Source organism: Pholis gunnellus (assembly GCF_910591455.1).
Source record: "Pholis gunnellus genome assembly, chromosome: 16".
NCBI lineage: Eukaryota > Metazoa > Chordata > Actinopteri > Perciformes > Pholidae > Pholis > Pholis gunnellus.
Window position 1 is genome coordinate 18,347,422 of NC_136543.1, and position 18,439 is coordinate 18,365,860.

Sequence of the window (18,439 nt, forward strand, 5' to 3'; positions counted from 1 at the left end):
ACAAGCAGGCATCACTGACGTTCACGTTAAAGTCCTCTCAAGAAGTTTAGAATGGACTTACCACATTCCCTGGTAATCCACGAGCACCTGGAGGACCAACAATGCCAGGTGGACCCTGGGAGAAACACATCAGCCGTTACACTACAGTACATCTTCCCATTTGGTGAGAAAAGGTGTAAGGCATTAAAACAGACAACGTACAGAGTCTCCGACACGTCCCGTCTCTCCCGTTAGTCCGGTTTCACCTTTTGGACCCTGGAATAAAAATGCCAAATTAGACATACTTAAAATAGACAATAATAAACACTGACTAGGAGGTACAAGATTCCTAGCGTCTTACCGCTAGTCCAGCTGGTCCCTTGAAGCCTTGTTCACCAGGTAACCCTCGTTGACCCTTCAGGAGAAGGCACATAAATTTACACAGTCGTGGTGTAAGAATAGGTGCCAATAATATTTCACCGCCACATATTCTTGTCAAAATGATTACGTCACGTTTCTCATGAGATGACGATATGAAATGAATGAGGGGTTGTGGAGTGAAGATTGTAGATAATAACATCTATGTATGAAGAGTTACTACAATATTCTGTGACAAAACGTCATCACCTGAATAGTCAGAGATAATGGAGATATATACGAGCATTTGCAAGTGTGTGTGTTAATTGTTGCATCCTGGGATACTTCAACGTAAACATACCAACATATTATGCTATTCTGGTCCACCTAATATTCTGTCCATCTATAAACTGCAGAGGATAGAGAATCAGGCCAGTGCATTACCGTCTCTTATAGTTTGATTTAATGCATATACCTAATACCGATACCTGATCTCTGCTGACATCTAGTGGACACTTTTGCACATTGCAAAAAAAGTAGTTTTGTTCATTTAGAGAGAAAGAAGACAAGACAGCAAAAGATAAAAAGCTGGAGAGAAAAACTCACAATCGCTCCTGGGTTCCCTTGCTCCCCCTTCTCTCCCTTCACTCCAGGTTCCCCCTAGAGGCAGGAACAACGTTAATGTGAAGGAAGACACGAGGAAGAACAGATATTTTGACTCGTAAACTTTTAGGTGCCTCATAAACGGAACGAAAATAGAATTTTGAAGCATCGACTAAAACTGCAATAATCTCACAAGAGGATTCGGTGTGTGTGTGATAAAATAAGTCGACTCACAGGTTCACCAGGCTCAGGGATGACATTTGCCACCTGTGAAGAAAAATCAGACACTAGATAGAAACTTTCTGAAGCAGTATCAGTTACTCCACGTCTTCAATCCTATTTATAGCAGGCTTGTGATTTTACAGTGTGCTAAAGTGCAAAGTAGCAAAAGCTAAAATTGTACTTACATTTCCTGGAATGCCGGGTGTTCCCTTGGCTCCCACGTCACCCTGAGGCAAGAGACAACACGGTCACATTGTGTGCATACTAATGACCTCATCAGAGCTAATACTACAGGGTACCTGCTGTAAAACGGTGGGATACACAGCGAGAAGTCTTTTTGGTTTGTTTGACCTTGTACATCATGCGACACTGGTTCCTTATTTACCTTGTCTCCCTTTTCACCTTTTGGTCCAAGTGGTCCATCCTGTCCTCGTTCTCCCTATGGAAGAGAGGCCGAAAATCAAGATTATTGATGATACATTTCTACAGATCACAGAACCTATTTACACTTTAATGCAGGAATATGGGAACTTTACTAATTGGAAGTAGGAACTCAAGAGCAGTGAGTCTGAAAGTGTTATTTGGGGACACCAAGCCCAACCTGACGGTTACCGGCTAAATTAGGCACAGTTCATTTCACGAGAGTTTATTTGACCAGAAATTATTTCTGTTGCACAATAAAATAAGTGTCCTTCAGAGGTCCCAAAGCAATTTGTAGATATTACACAATTCAACCCTAAACCAACAAGACGGGGAGATCTTGTGAACCAGTGTGTGAATGAACATTGTGTTGCAAGATAAAAAGCAAAGCCACACCTACCGGAACACCCCTGTCTCCTCTAACTCCATCACCACCTGCTTGACCTGGGGAACCAGGTGCTCCCTGTAAAAAAACAGATATACATGTGACATGATGAACTATGCATCATTACAAAATATCAAACCCACAAAGGTCAACAGCTGTGAGCTCACTCTATCCCCCGGAGGTCCTCTTGGTCCGGGAGGCCCATCGTCACCCTGGGGAGGAGACACGCGGCCGTTAAAATGTCAGATTTGCATATGGAAAACACGCATGCTACAGCATACGCTGCATATGTCCGTTGTGTTTCTGGGTTTATAATGAAGTCACAGTAGTACCTTAGGTCCGGGCTTGCCCGCAAAACCATCTGCTCCGCGCTCTCCCCTGGGCCCCTTCAGAGACACAAGATTTACATTTAGATGTCCAAATGTTGCTGTTTAAAAACCTGTGTTTGCTAAAAGCGTACCGTGTGTAGTAAAGGTAAAGCCACCACAACTTAGTTTAGACACTGTATCAATGTCATTGTGTCAATTAAATATTCCACAAGCTGGGTTTTCATTGTTTGCTTGTACTGTTAGTTGTTGTAGCCTGATAATCAGACATTTTGTCTCACTCGATTCGTACATGAATCTCTGAAAAAACAGATGTTTGCAGTGAATCAGAGGTCTGGAAACACACTTAGTTCCTCATTTTTCGTGGAATTTCACAGGAAAATTCTCTTTGCTTACAAATTTAGTTTCTTCAACATTCTGCACTCTATGTCTAAGTATACGTGCCACTCAAATACCTCACAAATTGTATAAGTAATGCAGCTATTTGCCATATTTGCATCTTACGACTTGTAGCTTAGAGACTTGGAAGTCATAAGCCTCAAAGTCAACAGCCGTGCAGTGCTCACAGTGACTGAACATAAAGCAGTTTTCATATTTTTTTGTTTCCTTGTGAGCTGAACGACACACATTTTACATATGCTGGCCTTGCAAAGTTGACATGGCTAACATGTTAGCAAACAGTTGCCTATTTATATATCTAAGAGATATATATAAATATATATATATATATTTGAAGTTGTGTCTCTGGCCATCTGATGGACGAAAGACCAATATTTACTTTCGGCTTTGTTTTTGTGTTCACTTAAGCTGCTAGTTACTAACTTTGTCTGCTATTTAACAGCATACAGTTCAGATCTTTTTCACTAAAAATGTCTGCCTGCTGCAGCTGGAAACAACATTTCAACGAGTAAACCAAACCAATGAGCTAAAAGACGCTACAGAGCACAACAGAGCATACAGAGCTGCAGATTTGGGAGATAATTCTCTGTGGTTTTGACTCCTTTCACATTACAAATAGCATGTGAGCCATTGTTCACATAAGAGTTTTGTTTGGCACAGCTTTAATTAAAGTGTCACGGTAAGTTTTGTCACTGAAAAAATTAAAACAGAAAGAAAGAAAGAAAAGAAAGACGATTCTAAATATACTGACCAAAGCGCCGTCATTTCCAGGAAGACCGTCCAGACCGTCTTTACCAGGAAGACCCTTTGAAGATCAAGTGACGAAAGGTTGACATTTAGTGACGTGAACAGAGAAACGACAACAGATTTTGAACACCTATGACTGAAAATACCACTAACAACATGTGTGGGTTTATTTGAGAATAAAAGGCCGACTCACAGCCTTTCCAGATTCTCCATGTTTGCCTGAAAATCCAATTTCACCAGGTAGACCCTTCATAAAGAAATAACAGGCTATTCATTCATTTCTTGCCAAAACAAATGATAATTTTTAAGAATTATTGTGTCCGGATTTGTGCGTCTGGTGACTTACAGGAGGTCCAGTGTGTCCTTGGCTTCCTGGTGGTCCAGATGGACCCAGAGGACCCTGCAAAATGAAAGATATCAGTGAAAATGTATATCACTTGATGATCATCTCATACATATACTAGAATAATGTGGGCTTTTGAAGGTATCTATACTTTTTTCAAGCAATATATTTTGATTGTTTTCTTGCCATGTAAGTTGAAAACAAACATTTCCCCCATGAATTCTACTCATATGTACTTTCAAGAGCCAGTGTGCATCAGTACCAGTGAGCAGCCACTAGAGGGGGGTATTACAGCACTGTTTACAGCTCATTCAACCTTGAACAGCACTTGAAGACAGGTGTACTGTGTTTCTATTTCGCTCCAGGGAGAAGTTTGGCAAAGTAATCGACGTAAAATGTTGGTTTAGATCTAACTTGTTTTTCTTTCAGCTGTCAAAACAAACAGTGAGGACACCTTTGAGAGAGCAAATTGTGAATCACATAAAACATTGAGCAGCCGACACAATTAAAATGCCAAATTAAATCTCCTCAATTGTCATTAAAGTCTTACACATATGTACATTGTGCTGGTCATGAAACTGAAATTGTCCTTACAGGGGATCCAGGAAGGCCGTCCACTCCAGGCAATCCACTTTCACCTTTCTTTCCCTGAAAGACAACATTTAAATTATATTAAAAACTAAATTAAAAAGACATTCAATGCAAAACATTATCTGTTTCCAAGGCCAATAAGACTGTGGATGCTGGGGTCATGACCAATGTGTTTGTTTTGTTCCATGTTGGGAGGTTTAGCAACAAAAGGGTTTTAAAAATAAAACTCCCATAGTTTCATTGTGTTTTGGCCAATTGCTGTATTTTTAAAACCCAACATTACTCCACTAAGATTCCGGCTTTCTCCAACAGTTTGGCAGGAAGGAGCGAGCTTTGAAGCAGCATTTAGACCTCGAGGCTGGTACACAGAACATACATGAATGTTAAGAGACAAATGATAAGATGGTTATTTAGTTTGAAGTGTAGTTAACGCTGTCAGCAAAGTCAAAACACAATAACTATGGTCAATATGAATTAACACTAGATTGACATATCTGGATTCATTTTAATATATAAAAAATGTCATGACATACAAAACAGATTTTTTTCCCCCTAGCTGTTGATAAAAACACAAACAAATATATATTCATATTGATGAAGTTATTCCTCATAAGTGTGGTCGCAGGTTAATTCAGTCATAATGGAGAAAGAGTCGCCTGATGAAGCTAACGGTTAACACGGTAGCACTCAATGCACTGCAAATTAAGAAAACGCAAACTAACTGACAAAACACAAGCACGTCTAAACATCTTCACCAATATGACAACACATGCTCACACGCTGCAAATACAGATAGCGTTACACAAACAAATACAGAAACGCTCGTTTCCAGGGGACACTAAAACGTGACACACGTTAGTTACTTTGTTTTGCTTTATTTTAACATCGTGACGTCATGATTCTTGATTCTTGTAAATATCTGCTGTTGATCTATCGTTAGCCTTTAGTTTTTTAGCTGGAAATTCAAATCGATGTAATTAGACGTGTGCATCACTTTTTAGTGTCCCCTGGATATTAATCAGAAATATATAGTTATTGGTTATTTTCTTTTAACAATGTAGTTGAAGTGGACAACAAAGCTAAATGAACAAATTCTGTCTGTGGAAGTTGTTCACTTGCATTCCTGTCACATTTCCACATGAATGTCCACAGAAGTTGCTGTTTAGTATGTGTTTCTGTATAATGTTCCTTGGTGCCGTCCTTCACATTCACAGTCCGACTCCGGCTGCCCTCAGCTGTCGTATCAGGATAGAGGTGAATATAAAAAGGCCTCAGCAGCGGTGACACACACACGACTGATGAGAGCTTTGCTAGAGTGGAGGTGAAAGTGGCTCAATCTATAGCAACTCAACCATACAGCCAACTCTATCAGTGCTGGCAGGAGTGGAGACCACCCTATTATCACCGCTCTCAGCCTCCCCACCCCCCCCACTCACACTCTCTACCGGTGCAGCTTCAGATGAGGTGCAACAACCATAAACCTGAAGAAAATAGGTCAAGCTCATCACTATCTGTATTCTTTACTTTAGGGTTCACTTGGAAAGCATCCACGAGGCTGAGAAAATGCTTCAGCGGGACTTCCAATAATATTACAATATAATATGATAAATACAGTCATGGGAGCACAGTGTAAACTTCCAATTACTGTAGATTAGAGTAACAAGAGCTTCTCTGGAGGCAAAGTCATCTCATTTTAGTCCAAACTCGTGATCTTAATAAGATGCAATGCATGACAACATTTCGATCATTTTGGTTTATCTCCTTATCACAGCTTTATTGTTTTGTTAAACATCATAAGGTTTAGTTTCTTGTGATCACAAAAATAGTCATTGTATTGCAAGAAAAAGTTAACATTTTCTCAAGATTACAAAGAAATTCACTTTTGATGCCAACCCGTCTCCATTAAATTGCGTGTGTATACTGTGCTTGTTTAGTTATATTTTGATGGGAAACATTATTGCATCCTGAGTCCTGGTTGTGGTTCAGTTTAGACAACAAAGGCCTTTTGGTTAAAGAACAGTGTGTAGCATTTAGGTTGTATTGAAAGGGAATAAACTATACATAAGTATGTTTTCTTTAGTGTATAATCACCCTGGAAATAAGAATTGTTGTGTTGAGAATGAATGTTTAAAACTACGTAGCGGGTCCTCTTCACGGAGGCACCCCCCAATGTTTCTACAGTATCCCAGAACGCTCTAAAATAGGGCCATTCACGGTTCCACATTTCCGTGTGGTCCACCTTAGTTCTCACCACTAGAGGCCGCCAAATCCTACACACCTTTAAGGTTACTGACAGATCGGGGATACGTCTTGTTTTTAAGTTTTATTAAGCCACACAAATATCTTTATCCAACTGAATGTCTGTATATTCAAGACATTTATTAATAACGTTTATTTATTATGTTGGTAAACATGCTTCTTTAAATGTTGTCTTGGAATGTAATAATTCAGTCTTACATAAATGTAATTTTAGGAGAAAAGGTTTAATTCAGTGATCATAAAATAATGAAATAAATGTGTCATTTTACATCATAATCATGGGGAAATGTAGAAAAAGGCAGGAGATAAAAGAGGAGGAAGCTACTTTAAATGTAGGGTAGGGAACTTTCTTGCAAGGAATTGAGCCTCCTGTCAGGTTTTCAGACAGATTCTGTCTGCTTCACAAGTATGTGGGGCTGAGCCATGGTTGGTGTGAAGGTCTGTCATCCTAGAAACGGGGCGTGATTTGCATGCAGACTGAGTCACATCACGAAAAGTCCCTAAAAAGGAGTCTTGCAAAGTTCATGGTTCAAGTTAATGGTTTCGTCAAAGTTCAGATTTGCCGTAATTTGCTTAAATCGTAAATGCACGGTGCATAAATAAAAAGGAAGGAGGATGGATTGCCACTCGCACTCCTTTTGCCCTGTGATATAACTCAACCAATAAGATTCATTCTTCCTCCAGAGCAGTTTTGCGTCTGAGAAATAAAGAGATGAACTCAGTCCTCTGAAGCCAGAAACACATGTGTAGGTATTTAAACATGATGTACTTTGTTGAGCATCTTCACGTACTAAGTACCGAAATGATGAAGAAATGAGGAGAAGAAATGATAGTCTTCCATAAAAAATGAGATTCTTACCCTCTGGCCGAACTCTCCAGGTTCCCCAGGAAGTCCCTGTAGACCCGGAGGCCCCTGAGGAACGAGATGATCAGATACAACTCATACAGCACGACTGGCATTTTCATGAACTGCTCGGCACTACAACTGAACAGGTGGCTTTTCCACCGCAACAAAGCACCAAACTGCAGGAAAGAGGAAGTAATAAATCATGATCCTTACTTGAGGCCCCTGGGGGCCCTCGGGCCCTGGAGGCCCAGAAGGTCCAGAATCTCCCTGAAACAGGTCAAACACAATACACATGTTACATGATATCACTTCTATTGCTATTTGAGATTAAAGTTACAGTTTATATGGTTGAACGTTTTCAGATGACAAATCCTTCACAGCATGGTACACAATGGTAGCGTGTTCATTTGTGTTCATAGTGGTGTATTTAGTTATCTTTGAATCTTTACATTCCTGTTAAAGAACATGATAAATCATTTGATTACTGAACGATTACTCACCTTATCACCCAGTAGACCTTCTTTTTGAAACTGAAATTAAAAGATAAGATAAACAAATAATAGTTTTTGAATCAAATCATTGACAGATTGAAGCGTTGAGGCCATAGAGAGTATAACTGGCAACCCTCATCTCCCACTAACGGTATTTGTACAAACAAATCCTCTGTGGCTTCATGGAGAAAAGATAATTGCTTCTTCTGTCAAAGTATTTTCCCTTTTAAAGAAAACGCACATATTGGAGCGACGGGTTTCTCTGTGCTTCATAGGGCTGCAACTGATGATTTTATTTCATTATCAAATAATCTGCTCACTATTTTTTGATGAATTGTTTTTATCTTTACAATATCAGAAAATAGTAAAAAAAAAAAAGAAGAAACAGCCCATCGCTTTACAGAAGAAGTATTCAAATTGGTTGTTTTATCCGAGTAATTATGTTTACAATCATTCATCCAAGAAAAGCATCCTTAAGGAGCTCATTTCAACCAGAACATTTCTGTCATAATTGCTTGATAATGACATAAATGACTGATCCAATATCAAAATACCTGCCTGTCAATCAACTTATCAGTTAAACTAATTGTTCTGTCTGTCAGTGCTCCCTCTAGATGTGCTTAAAGAACAAGGTCAGCAGGTCCATCTCGCCCATGATCACCTGGTTAGACTTCAGTAATAATCATGTGCCGTGTGTCTTTCTAACTCCATCCCTCCATTATGTTCTTCATCTCTAAACAAGCCTGTAATTCTTTATCCTTTTGGTCTATTTCTGGTACTTACCACATCCCCAGGTAATCCGCGAAGGCCTCTCTCCCCCTGTGACGTAGTTCACACAAGAAAGATGAAAACCCCGTTATTAGAATCAAGAGACTTTCAGGATAAGGCACCTACGGCAATATGGTAATGATACGGCAACAACCATAATTTATGAGATGACACGTGTGTACTTATTGTAGGCCTAAAGGAAAGTGAAACTTGTGGGTAAGGAGCCATGGGAAACTTGCTGTGCATATACGTGTATGCGTGCGTCCGTGTGCACGCACATGGGTGTGGTGTAAGCACGTGTGCTCCGCTGGAAGATTCATCAAAGCCCGTAATTACAGACAGACAAATGAACTCAACGCATTGCATTTTCTCAGACAAACGAGTGGGCACAGAGGAGACGGAGGAATGTCTGGAGAGAACAGACAGTAGCTTGAAAAGCTGGTGTTTTTTTTTGCATATAGCAAAGGAGGGCGAACATACCTTGATGCCATTATTTCCGCTGGGCCCGGGTATACCAACCAGTCCTCTCAGACCCTTATCAATTTCAGACAAAAGCTTCATTAATACAAAGGTGACTCACCAAATATGTCGCAGATTAATATCTGTGGTCTGCTCGTAACTGCAGGATCTTAAATAGAGGATAAGGACTTACATCTTTCCCAGAAACACCAGGTTTGCCGGGAAATCCATCGAGACCTGGCTCACCCTTAAATGAAAGAGTAGAGGAAAAGCATTAATAACGTGCTGCTAACTGTTGAAGATGATATAAGAGTTAATTCTGGTTATATAGGTACATGCCAGTTATATTCTCCTCTGATATTAAACAAGTGTCTTTAAGTATCTATAATCACAGCAATTACAACTTTGATATTTGCTAATCCAAACACCCAATGCCTGCAAAGAAGTTTGTGAATGAGACCATAATTTACTAAATGAACATCATGCTGTGTTGAAGAAGACTGGAGACTGAGACCATAAACTCATGTTCACAATGTTTACTGAGGTAATAAATCAAGTGAGAGGTAGAGTCATTTTCTCATAGACTTCTATGCAATATGACTTATTTTTGCAACCAGAGGAGCCGCCCCCTTATTGGCCAGAAGACACAATGCAAGTTTAAGTATACTTTCGCATTGGCCTCACTTTTCAGACATGGGGGGTTGCTGCCTGAGTATATATATCAGTTCCAACGGATACGTGAAAACCTTGACCTCCTGGTGTTGCACGTCAGCAGATCACCAAAGTCACCACCACAAAGGGGCTCCATTACATCCGTACGGAATTCCACGGTAATCCGTTCAGTTAAGATATTTCCGTCTGGTCCTAAGTGGTGGAGCGACGGGCCAGCAGCATAACCATCCGGAAGATAGTTGTGTTTTCAGTCATCAAACATTGCCATGACTTCAACCCCAGGTGCCTCCTCTCAGCCACCTATTCCCTTAATCGCTTTACTGAGACAAGTACTTTTCCAGTTGTCAACTACAGGATATTGCTTACTGACTGACTGACTGGCTGGCTGGCTGACAGACGGCTCTAAACCTGGCATCAGCATGTTTGAACGGAGCTTCAGTATGCGTAGAACTTGCTGCACATCCTCATGTGCCATATGGCAAAGGAATTAGTCCATGTTTACTGCGTTATACAGGCCCCTTGTTAAAGTTGGCATCTCAGCATGACACAAAAGTAATTCAACTGTTTCTCATGTCCTTATACTCAATGCGTTGCTTGTAGCCTAGTATCACTGAAATATTGATCACAAAAACATCTTGAAAGCTTCCGTCGGGAGATCATTGAGATGCTGGGAAAGAACCCTTTCACGGATGTATTAGAAGTCTGACTCGCATTCTAACGTCATCGCGATGGCTAAAGAAGGGAGGTGTTAGCAGCTCGGAGGAAACTTCAGACATCAACAAAGCTTCAGTGGGCCTGAATGAGCTGCATTATAGCCAAACGCCCCCACAGGATCCCAGACAGGAAGTGTGGAGAGTGAATCAAGGAAGCCACATCTGTTTGCACGATTACTCCCCTCAGTTCTCTGCTCCTCTTGAGAAGAATCGTCTCTCTCAGAAGTTAACCCTGTGGTCAGGGTTTTTATTCTGTACAGGTTCAAGCTAACATACATGGTTCAAATCCTGGGACATGCTGGTAAAACATGGACAGTACAAATAAATGTGTAATCCAGCAACTACTATTTTTTTTCAAGTGCTTTTGAGCAAGACGCTGAAGCCCTATCAGCTGCAGTATGTGTGATCGGTCACTTTTGATTTATTTATATCAAAGAACGTAGTGCAGTAGTACTTACCCGGGTTCCCGAAGTTCCCTTTTCTCCTTTTACACCCGATTCACCCTACAGCAAAATGCAGCAACATTATAATATAATTCATTCATAAAAGAATATATATTTGATAATCTATCAATATCAGATCTTCACTCGGTGAGGTGCGTTCAGATCATACTCACAGAGACACCTTTTGGACCTGGGGTGCCAGAAGCTCCTTCATCCCCTTGAATTCCCTAAAATAAATTGAGCGACATTCTGTTAGCGGGAGTTTTTTTAGACTTGGCACTCTTTCCAACAGTGTTGCAGTGACATACTTTAGACTGCTGAGTCAGAGGTGAATCAATGTAAGAAATGCAACTGATGAACTCGGAACCTAGTCAACCCAGTGAACCAAACTGCCCCCTCTTTCACAGGAAATCCATAACGGGCTGAGAGGTAATTGTCCAGAAAAATGAAAGTACGCCCATTAAACAGAACAAGTGTGTCTCTGAGATCAGTGCCAATAACAGAATGACTAAACATAACCTTTTTTTCCCCTCTGCATCAACTGGGAAGACCACATTCACACACCTTTTGTCCAGCTTGACCTGGCAGCCCTGTACCACCAGCCAGTCCTGCTACACCCTATATACAGAGAGAGAAAATTAAAACACACATATTAGCACAAGTTGTGCAAACCCTGACTGAAATATCAAAACATTTATGACTTACTTTGTCTCCTTTGTCTCCAGATAAGCCATCGATGCCTGGCACACCACCAAGTCCCTGTCAGACGATGGGAAACACAAAATGAATACCAGAAGAGTGTGTGAACTTTTTTAGATTCGAAGATATTAAAGAAATCCGCCACATGTCCGGGTTCACAAGTGCCACACCTTCTCTCCTTTTTGTCCAGGAGCACCTGTCAACCCTATCCTGCCTGTATCACCCTGTGAACAGAAGGCAAGTATTTACTTTGACTGCTCTGTCAAACGTAAGCATGCAGGATGGCCGGTAAACACAGGAGACGATGGCGTGCTGTCAGAACATCAACCTGGTAGCATCGCAGAACGTGGTTTAGTGCATGATGGCCGGAGGGTTAATGTGGAACAAACGTTCGAGAGGAATTAATGGATTTCATTATTTGAACAGTGATACATACATTTGGACAAAAGACGGGCGTTAATACCACACAGAACACAAAGAGTTACACACGACAAGATACACACAGAAACTTTAGAGTAAATGTTTGGGAGCCGGAATGTGCTAACAGCTGTCATCACCTCCACCAAGACCCACTATGGTCTGGTCACACGTCCAACCAAAGACTCTTTCCATTGGCTTCACAGTGTTGCACTTTTGGTTTGAACACTGATGTCATAAGCTATGTCAAGGGCTCCCTTGGAATTCGAAGGCTGGACTGAGTGAAAAGTAATAGCAGTTCAATTACACAGCAAGCACGAGGTCTTGCCCGCCGCAAGACTTCCCTCTGCTTCATAAACCACTTTACAAGTCGCAGAAGGTCGCCCTTTAATTATTTTAGGAGCTTTTATCATTTTAACGTACGTCATTTCATGCATCGCAGAGACGAGGAGAAAGGTCCCCGCTCCGCTGCCCCATATAACGAAGAAGATTATCTACAACAACACCGCTACGCGGGGAATTGCCCGTTATTGTCGGCTAAAGATGCAATTGGAAGCAATCAAAGCCGCATGAATTCACTTTCACCCGATGCGACTCGATGACCGACGCAGCCGCTTTCAACCGCTGCTCGGAGTCGCCTTACGTCATGTTTTCGCATCAGCTTTAGAAAAGTTTTGCGACAACAAATTGCAGCCTTCTCCGGGAGGAAAGGAAGACAGATGCTCATGCAGAAAGTAAGACATAGGAAAAGCAACAGAGATATGCTGCATTAAACGGTTGATTTAATGCAGTTTTATCAAACCAGCAGGGTTTCCAGCAGCAAGAACAACAAGATGAAAATCTATTTATCACGAAATGAGTACTGCTGTCTGTCTGACTGCTTTACTGACATTAAAATAACGCTTAACAGCTCCCCACTGGCTTTTTAAAACACTTTACATAAACCTGTATTATCCAAAATAATTACAGATTTTTACAACTATCACAACCAAAGTAGATAACACAAGTGAGAAGACCACGTCTCAGCTTCCAGACCTCTTGGGGCCATTTTAAGTGTCCCTCTCTGGACAGCTTGAATGATGCATACTGAGGATTTTGTCTCAAGGAATAAATTATACGGTGAGACTTCCAGCTGGCAGTGCCAGGCAGCACAGAGGCTGTGATTTTAACAGACTTGGTGGGCATCTGCGTAGGCCTGCCCTCTCTTCTACATATCCTCTGTGGTAACCTGTCCTCTAATTCTGACAATCACAGCTGTTTGAGCATTTTCCTACACGCTCCCTGACAAAAAAAAGAGTCAAAGTAATACAAATATATATAAACTACCAAATGGAAGAAAAACATAAAGTGAAAGAGAGGATAAAAGAAAGATGTAAAATAGAAAATAGAGGGAGAAATTACAAAATTGTGTCCAAGATGTACATGCATATAAAATATGCACGGAGACAAACATGCAGCATCAGGAAGAGCAGGTGTACTTACCTTCTCACCTCTGTCACCTCTGACAGAGACTACTTTGCCCTGCAAATAATTAATCGATAAGGATTAATTATTCTCGAGGCGGGAAGAAAAGCAGAGATAATAGCTGGAAGGCATGCAATCTGAAATAAATGAAATGTGTATCATAGTATATCTACAGAAAGTCATTACAACATGATGTGCTGAAAATCAATTAGCTATCATCTCTCCATTAAATGGAAAATCACGCTTGTAAATGTGCACACTTTAATTTTTCATACAGTTTCTCCTTTTTCTCCTCTGATTCCTTGAGCTCCGATGGCGCCCTTAAGGCCAGTGTCACCCTAAAAACGTAAGTTCACAAAATAAACAAACCACTCTGCAATGAAAACTGGAAGCTTTTGTTGCACACAAACTAGAACTTAAAAGCTTAAATTGTAGATGACCTTTCCACCCTTAGGACCTGCCACGCCGGGCGCACCGATCGCTCCCTGTGAGAAATGAAAATACAGAAGTCTTTCGAAAGCCATTTAAGAAAGGATTCCCACTCATCTGTGAACATAATAGACAGGGATAAAGTCTGGTGGAATCAGGGGGCTTTACCGTTTCTCCTGCAGGGCACGTGGAACAGTTCAGTTGAGGGCCTCTCTGTTGCTCCCCAGTAGTCGGTGTTGGAGCCGGGATTTCAATCGGGGGGGCCTCCGTAACAACTTTCTTCGGGCACTGAAATTATTAAACGTATGGCAAAAGTTATGGTCAAACCAAAAAATAGCATTAAGTGGTGTCAGGACTGTGTGATGAGCATTAAACAATAACAACAATAGGCTTTCAGGTGATGTCACTAAAGTTGCTGATTGCTTTTTTAAAGTTAAAGCAGTTTGATATGGGGCCAGCGTTCATTGAAAGTTCTCAGATCTTCTGGCATCCATGGGCCTATAGAGCAAGCGCACAAGCGTTTCTTTTAACCCCGGCCTTCGGTCAAGCCTCGATCTCGTGCTTGACCGAAAGGCCATCATTTCTTTCCCAGTGTGAGTCTATGGGGAAAGTCTTTTTAGGCATCACATGATGGACCCGGAAGTTGTAAATACAAAGCCCGGTGCTCCTCTTAGGGGCTTGGATTAGCATTAAGCTTATTTTACTGTAGCCATTAGCTTAGCTTAGCATAAAGACTTAAAGTAGTGAAATACAATAGTAGTATTTCGTTGCTGTACAGAATGAGCCTGGTTGTATGTCAGCTATAGAAAGTAACAAAGCCAGAAACAGTAAGTTCATGTTAACCTATCTAATTGTTTTCCAGCTAAAAATCTAACTGCTTTAAATTAGAAACTAGCTTGACCTAAAGACAAGGCAGCTTCCTCTGTTAAACCTGTAGTTACATCTACTTTTAGACACTGACGAAAATACTCACAGGTCCATTGGGTATATCACAGCAGGTTTCCAGCTCTGCATGCTTGGAATCACAGTAAATCATCATCCTCTGGAGGTCAAACTGCACCAGAAACAGACAGACAATTGATGAAATTATCAACGTGGAGGTCATTGGGAAATTAAAAATCTATTACAACCTCTCACAAAGCTTCATTTCACTATAGGAGTGTCGTAAACAAGCACACATATGGGGGCAAAGACTCACATCAATTGGCACACTGTCATACAGCCTCTTCCCAATCACTGTCTTCCCCTGGATGTCGATGTCCTCCCTGTCTTCAATGGGCAGAGTCTGGATGTGTTTGCAGTCCAGGTACAGAGACACAGACTTGGCCTCCACGCTGAGGGCAATCTTGTGCCAGTTGCGGTCAAACAGGTTGTCAACTTCAGGGTTCTTGAACACAGCTCTGACAGCGTCTTTTGTCAGGCCGACAGCATTGTACTCCACCGCCTTGTTCTCACCGTCCAGGCGGATGGACACCTGACAGGACAGAGGCAGGACAATGTTAACGACAGGAGCTGAACGATACAGGCAGACAGGTTCAGGGATGGAGGGTACCCACTAAAGACATTTTGAGGAACTTGTACTTTATTTAAATATTTCCATTTAATCCAAACCGATACATTATGATGATTATATGTATTATTATAGCTTAAGATAAGTATTTAGTGATCCCCATGGGGAAATTCACAAGCTACCCAGCAGCATATAAAGTGATTAAAATTAGCCCCACCGTTAACAGATGCAATATTAAAATGTATCCCTTCATTCATCAATAATTATAATATATCTGCATAATGAGTACTATTACTGATATTTATCATTTTGAATGTAGGACAGAAAGAAAACTTGTTGTCTGTGGAGTCAACTATGAAAGTAAATAATCCGTGAATCCGTCTTGACAGAAGTTAATACGATGTGTTCATGTTTTAAGGTCAATGTTTTAAGAAGGATCTGGATAGTCGGTGAGCTCAGCCTATTCTGAGTTGACATTGTAATTGGTTAAATGCAGCCACACAGGCAGTTATAGTCACATTTATTACTATTTACATTCGGCCGACCCACCTGTGGGATTCCATATTTGTCAAAGACCTGCCAGAGGTACCAATCTTCACGTCTTGAGGTTTTCCTGAATTTGAATGTCGTCACAAAGGCATATTCATCTGGCAACCCTTGAGGAAACACGTCCCTGCAGAATAAAAGCACATTGTTATAGCTTGTATAAACGGTGCTTTATTTTACTTAGACACAGAGTTACAGTTTAGACTTTAATGTACAAACTCATAATGAAACATAGTGTCTATGTTTCACCTAGTAACCTTTGTGTCTATATATACTGTTCCGTCTCTCCTAAGCAGAGTGACATGGCTTTGTTCTTATAAAGAACTAAATATTTCTATACAGTTTCGTGTTCCCTGACAGGTTTTTCAGTCCATCACTTTAAATCACATCTTTGAAAATATTTAGAAGACAATGTACAGCTTATTGTTTGCAATACAACAGAGTGGTCACTTACTCTGTTTGCTGTACAATGGGCATGGTGCCAAGGCGAACGTAAGAACTTTGACCTTCGTCATCTGTGGTTCCCAGAATATCTCTCACGTTGAAGTGCTCCATGAGGTTGAACCCTGCAGCAACACAGTAAAATAGCCCAGTTGGACTCAAGACACAAATAAACAAGCACACATGGGGCTCTTAAGTCTGGAGGTTGAGTTAGGACTTTGTCAGATTTCTTGGGTGCTGGGGTTTAATTGGGTCAGTCCCACCACACCCTGCAGCCACTGTGTTTGTGACTATTTTGGAGGAAGATCAAAATCACTGAATAACTGGAAAATAGAGCCATTTGTTGGCAATTCAACATTTGTTTGATTTGTTGCCAGAGGAAAAAGCTCTCTGTTAAGGTCTGCGTACGAGTCTCTCGAGTGTGTGTGTGTGTTGCCCTGCAGCGTGTGATTTGAAGTGGTGTAACCACAGGTCATATTTAGGTGGTTTGGAAAGGACACTCCCTTGTACAACAAACAAAGCGCTGTAGCTATGGCAATGCCAGCAGGACGATAGCTTGTACAGCACTAATGCAGCCAGTTTGTCCAGCAGATCTCACTGAAAGCTGAAATGTTGGTGTGCGACGAGCAGACTGTGCCATTAGTGAGCAGACAGGATGAGGACAACAGCCTCAACATATTCCTGCATGGCCTCAGTAATGAAAGGAAATCTATGAGAAGTCAGGTTTCCGTTGGGAATATTAGCACCAGTGCGCTAATCTTCCGAAGAGGAAACGGAAACATTAAGGTGGTAATGTGAGAGTCTGGCAAAAGCTTAGCGGGAGTCATTAGAAATAGCCCTGAAACAGGTGGTAAGACACACAGGCTGCCCGTGTGTCATTAGCAACAGAGTAAAAAATAACCTTAAAAACAAGAGCCATCATAACAGACCGAATAACTGAATGGGTCAGTCATCTGTCTCAGCTACAGTTTGTCAGTGCAGTGTCTGAGATGAACTGTCAGAGATAACAGATTATTACGCACTCACCACAGGAGGGAGACTTTCGTACATGAACAAAACCTGTTTTGGGGGACATTTTTCATACACCTCCATTTATTTTAGATGCCATTTAATACACTTGCATCTTTGACAGCTTCCACATCTGGTCAGTAGATGGTGCCGTCTCTGCTTTGTCTCAAATGCACGACAACCCGTTGAAGATTAAAGAATAAATGTGAATTTTGTCTTTTAGGATCTTGTCCCTTATTAAATAAAAGTGCAGTTACTTTTATTTTTATTTCATGTTCTTTTATGTTATCGGCAGCATTGTTTGTATAGCATTATCACCTGTTTGAAGACTAAATCTATGAACTCACGAAGGAGAACTAGCATGATCTGAGTGTGTCAGACCTATTATCGTAGCTATGTTCTCTTATGGTACCTGTGTGATCTTTAGGTTTTACTATGTTAAAAACCAATTGACACACTTATACTTGTAAAAACACATCTCAGGCTAAACACATGCAGCTAAAACGAAACCTGGTTTGAAAGGGATTGGCTTATTTTTTTAAACAGAGCAGGATTCTAGCATTTCTACAATGACCGGTGGTAATAATTTGGGAAGCGAACAGGTCAAGCGACTTGAGCCTTGGTGATGCTATACTAAGGGATGTTTTGCTGCTCGTCGGTGCTCGCTGAAGGGTTTGCTCCGAGGAAGCCGTGCAGCTGTGAGCCTCGACTCTCTTTGTCACCACGCTTGCGTCGTGCACAGTCGCTCACCGCGTCGTTTCTGTGGCTGTCACGGGGCCATCTCAGCACAGGGCTGTAATTTGGACTGGCAGTGGATAGCATATAATCAACCCCCAAAAAGTTATTTTGGACGGCCAAAAAAACGACCAATGGGGGTGTTCTGCGGGAGAAGCCAGATGAG

General features: G+C 41.2%; 1 protein-coding gene across 1 annotated transcript in view; it reads right to left on the reverse strand.

Moving 5' to 3' along the window:
* col22a1 (collagen, type XXII, alpha 1) overlaps positions 1 to 18,439 on the reverse strand; it is a 44,620-nt gene that overhangs the window by 18,764 nt on the left and 7,417 nt on the right. Inside the window, exons 4-36 of the mRNA XM_079175713.1 lie at positions 16,544 to 16,655; positions 16,093 to 16,216; positions 15,232 to 15,507; positions 15,007 to 15,087; positions 14,202 to 14,321; positions 14,045 to 14,089; positions 13,880 to 13,942; positions 13,623 to 13,661; positions 11,894 to 11,947; positions 11,730 to 11,783; positions 11,589 to 11,642; positions 11,198 to 11,251; positions 11,040 to 11,084; positions 9,390 to 9,443; positions 9,218 to 9,271; positions 8,753 to 8,788; positions 7,979 to 8,008; positions 7,692 to 7,745; positions 7,491 to 7,544; positions 4,376 to 4,429; positions 3,785 to 3,838; positions 3,632 to 3,685; positions 3,443 to 3,496; positions 2,299 to 2,352; positions 2,134 to 2,178; positions 1,982 to 2,044; positions 1,547 to 1,600; positions 1,347 to 1,388; positions 1,174 to 1,206; positions 943 to 996; positions 341 to 394; positions 202 to 255; positions 62 to 115 (exon numbers count right to left, since the gene is read on the reverse strand). Of these exons, the coding sequence (XP_079031839.1) occupies positions 62 to 115; positions 202 to 255; positions 341 to 394; positions 943 to 996; positions 1,174 to 1,206; positions 1,347 to 1,388; positions 1,547 to 1,600; positions 1,982 to 2,044; positions 2,134 to 2,178; positions 2,299 to 2,352; positions 3,443 to 3,496; positions 3,632 to 3,685; positions 3,785 to 3,838; positions 4,376 to 4,429; positions 7,491 to 7,544; positions 7,692 to 7,745; positions 7,979 to 8,008; positions 8,753 to 8,788; positions 9,218 to 9,271; positions 9,390 to 9,443; positions 11,040 to 11,084; positions 11,198 to 11,251; positions 11,589 to 11,642; positions 11,730 to 11,783; positions 11,894 to 11,947; positions 13,623 to 13,661; positions 13,880 to 13,942; positions 14,045 to 14,089; positions 14,202 to 14,321; positions 15,007 to 15,087; positions 15,232 to 15,507; positions 16,093 to 16,216; positions 16,544 to 16,655 (2,126 nt within the window). The remainder of the gene's footprint in view (positions 1 to 61; positions 116 to 201; positions 256 to 340; positions 395 to 942; positions 997 to 1,173; positions 1,207 to 1,346; positions 1,389 to 1,546; positions 1,601 to 1,981; positions 2,045 to 2,133; positions 2,179 to 2,298; positions 2,353 to 3,442; positions 3,497 to 3,631; positions 3,686 to 3,784; positions 3,839 to 4,375; positions 4,430 to 7,490; positions 7,545 to 7,691; positions 7,746 to 7,978; positions 8,009 to 8,752; positions 8,789 to 9,217; positions 9,272 to 9,389; positions 9,444 to 11,039; positions 11,085 to 11,197; positions 11,252 to 11,588; positions 11,643 to 11,729; positions 11,784 to 11,893; positions 11,948 to 13,622; positions 13,662 to 13,879; positions 13,943 to 14,044; positions 14,090 to 14,201; positions 14,322 to 15,006; positions 15,088 to 15,231; positions 15,508 to 16,092; positions 16,217 to 16,543; positions 16,656 to 18,439) is intronic.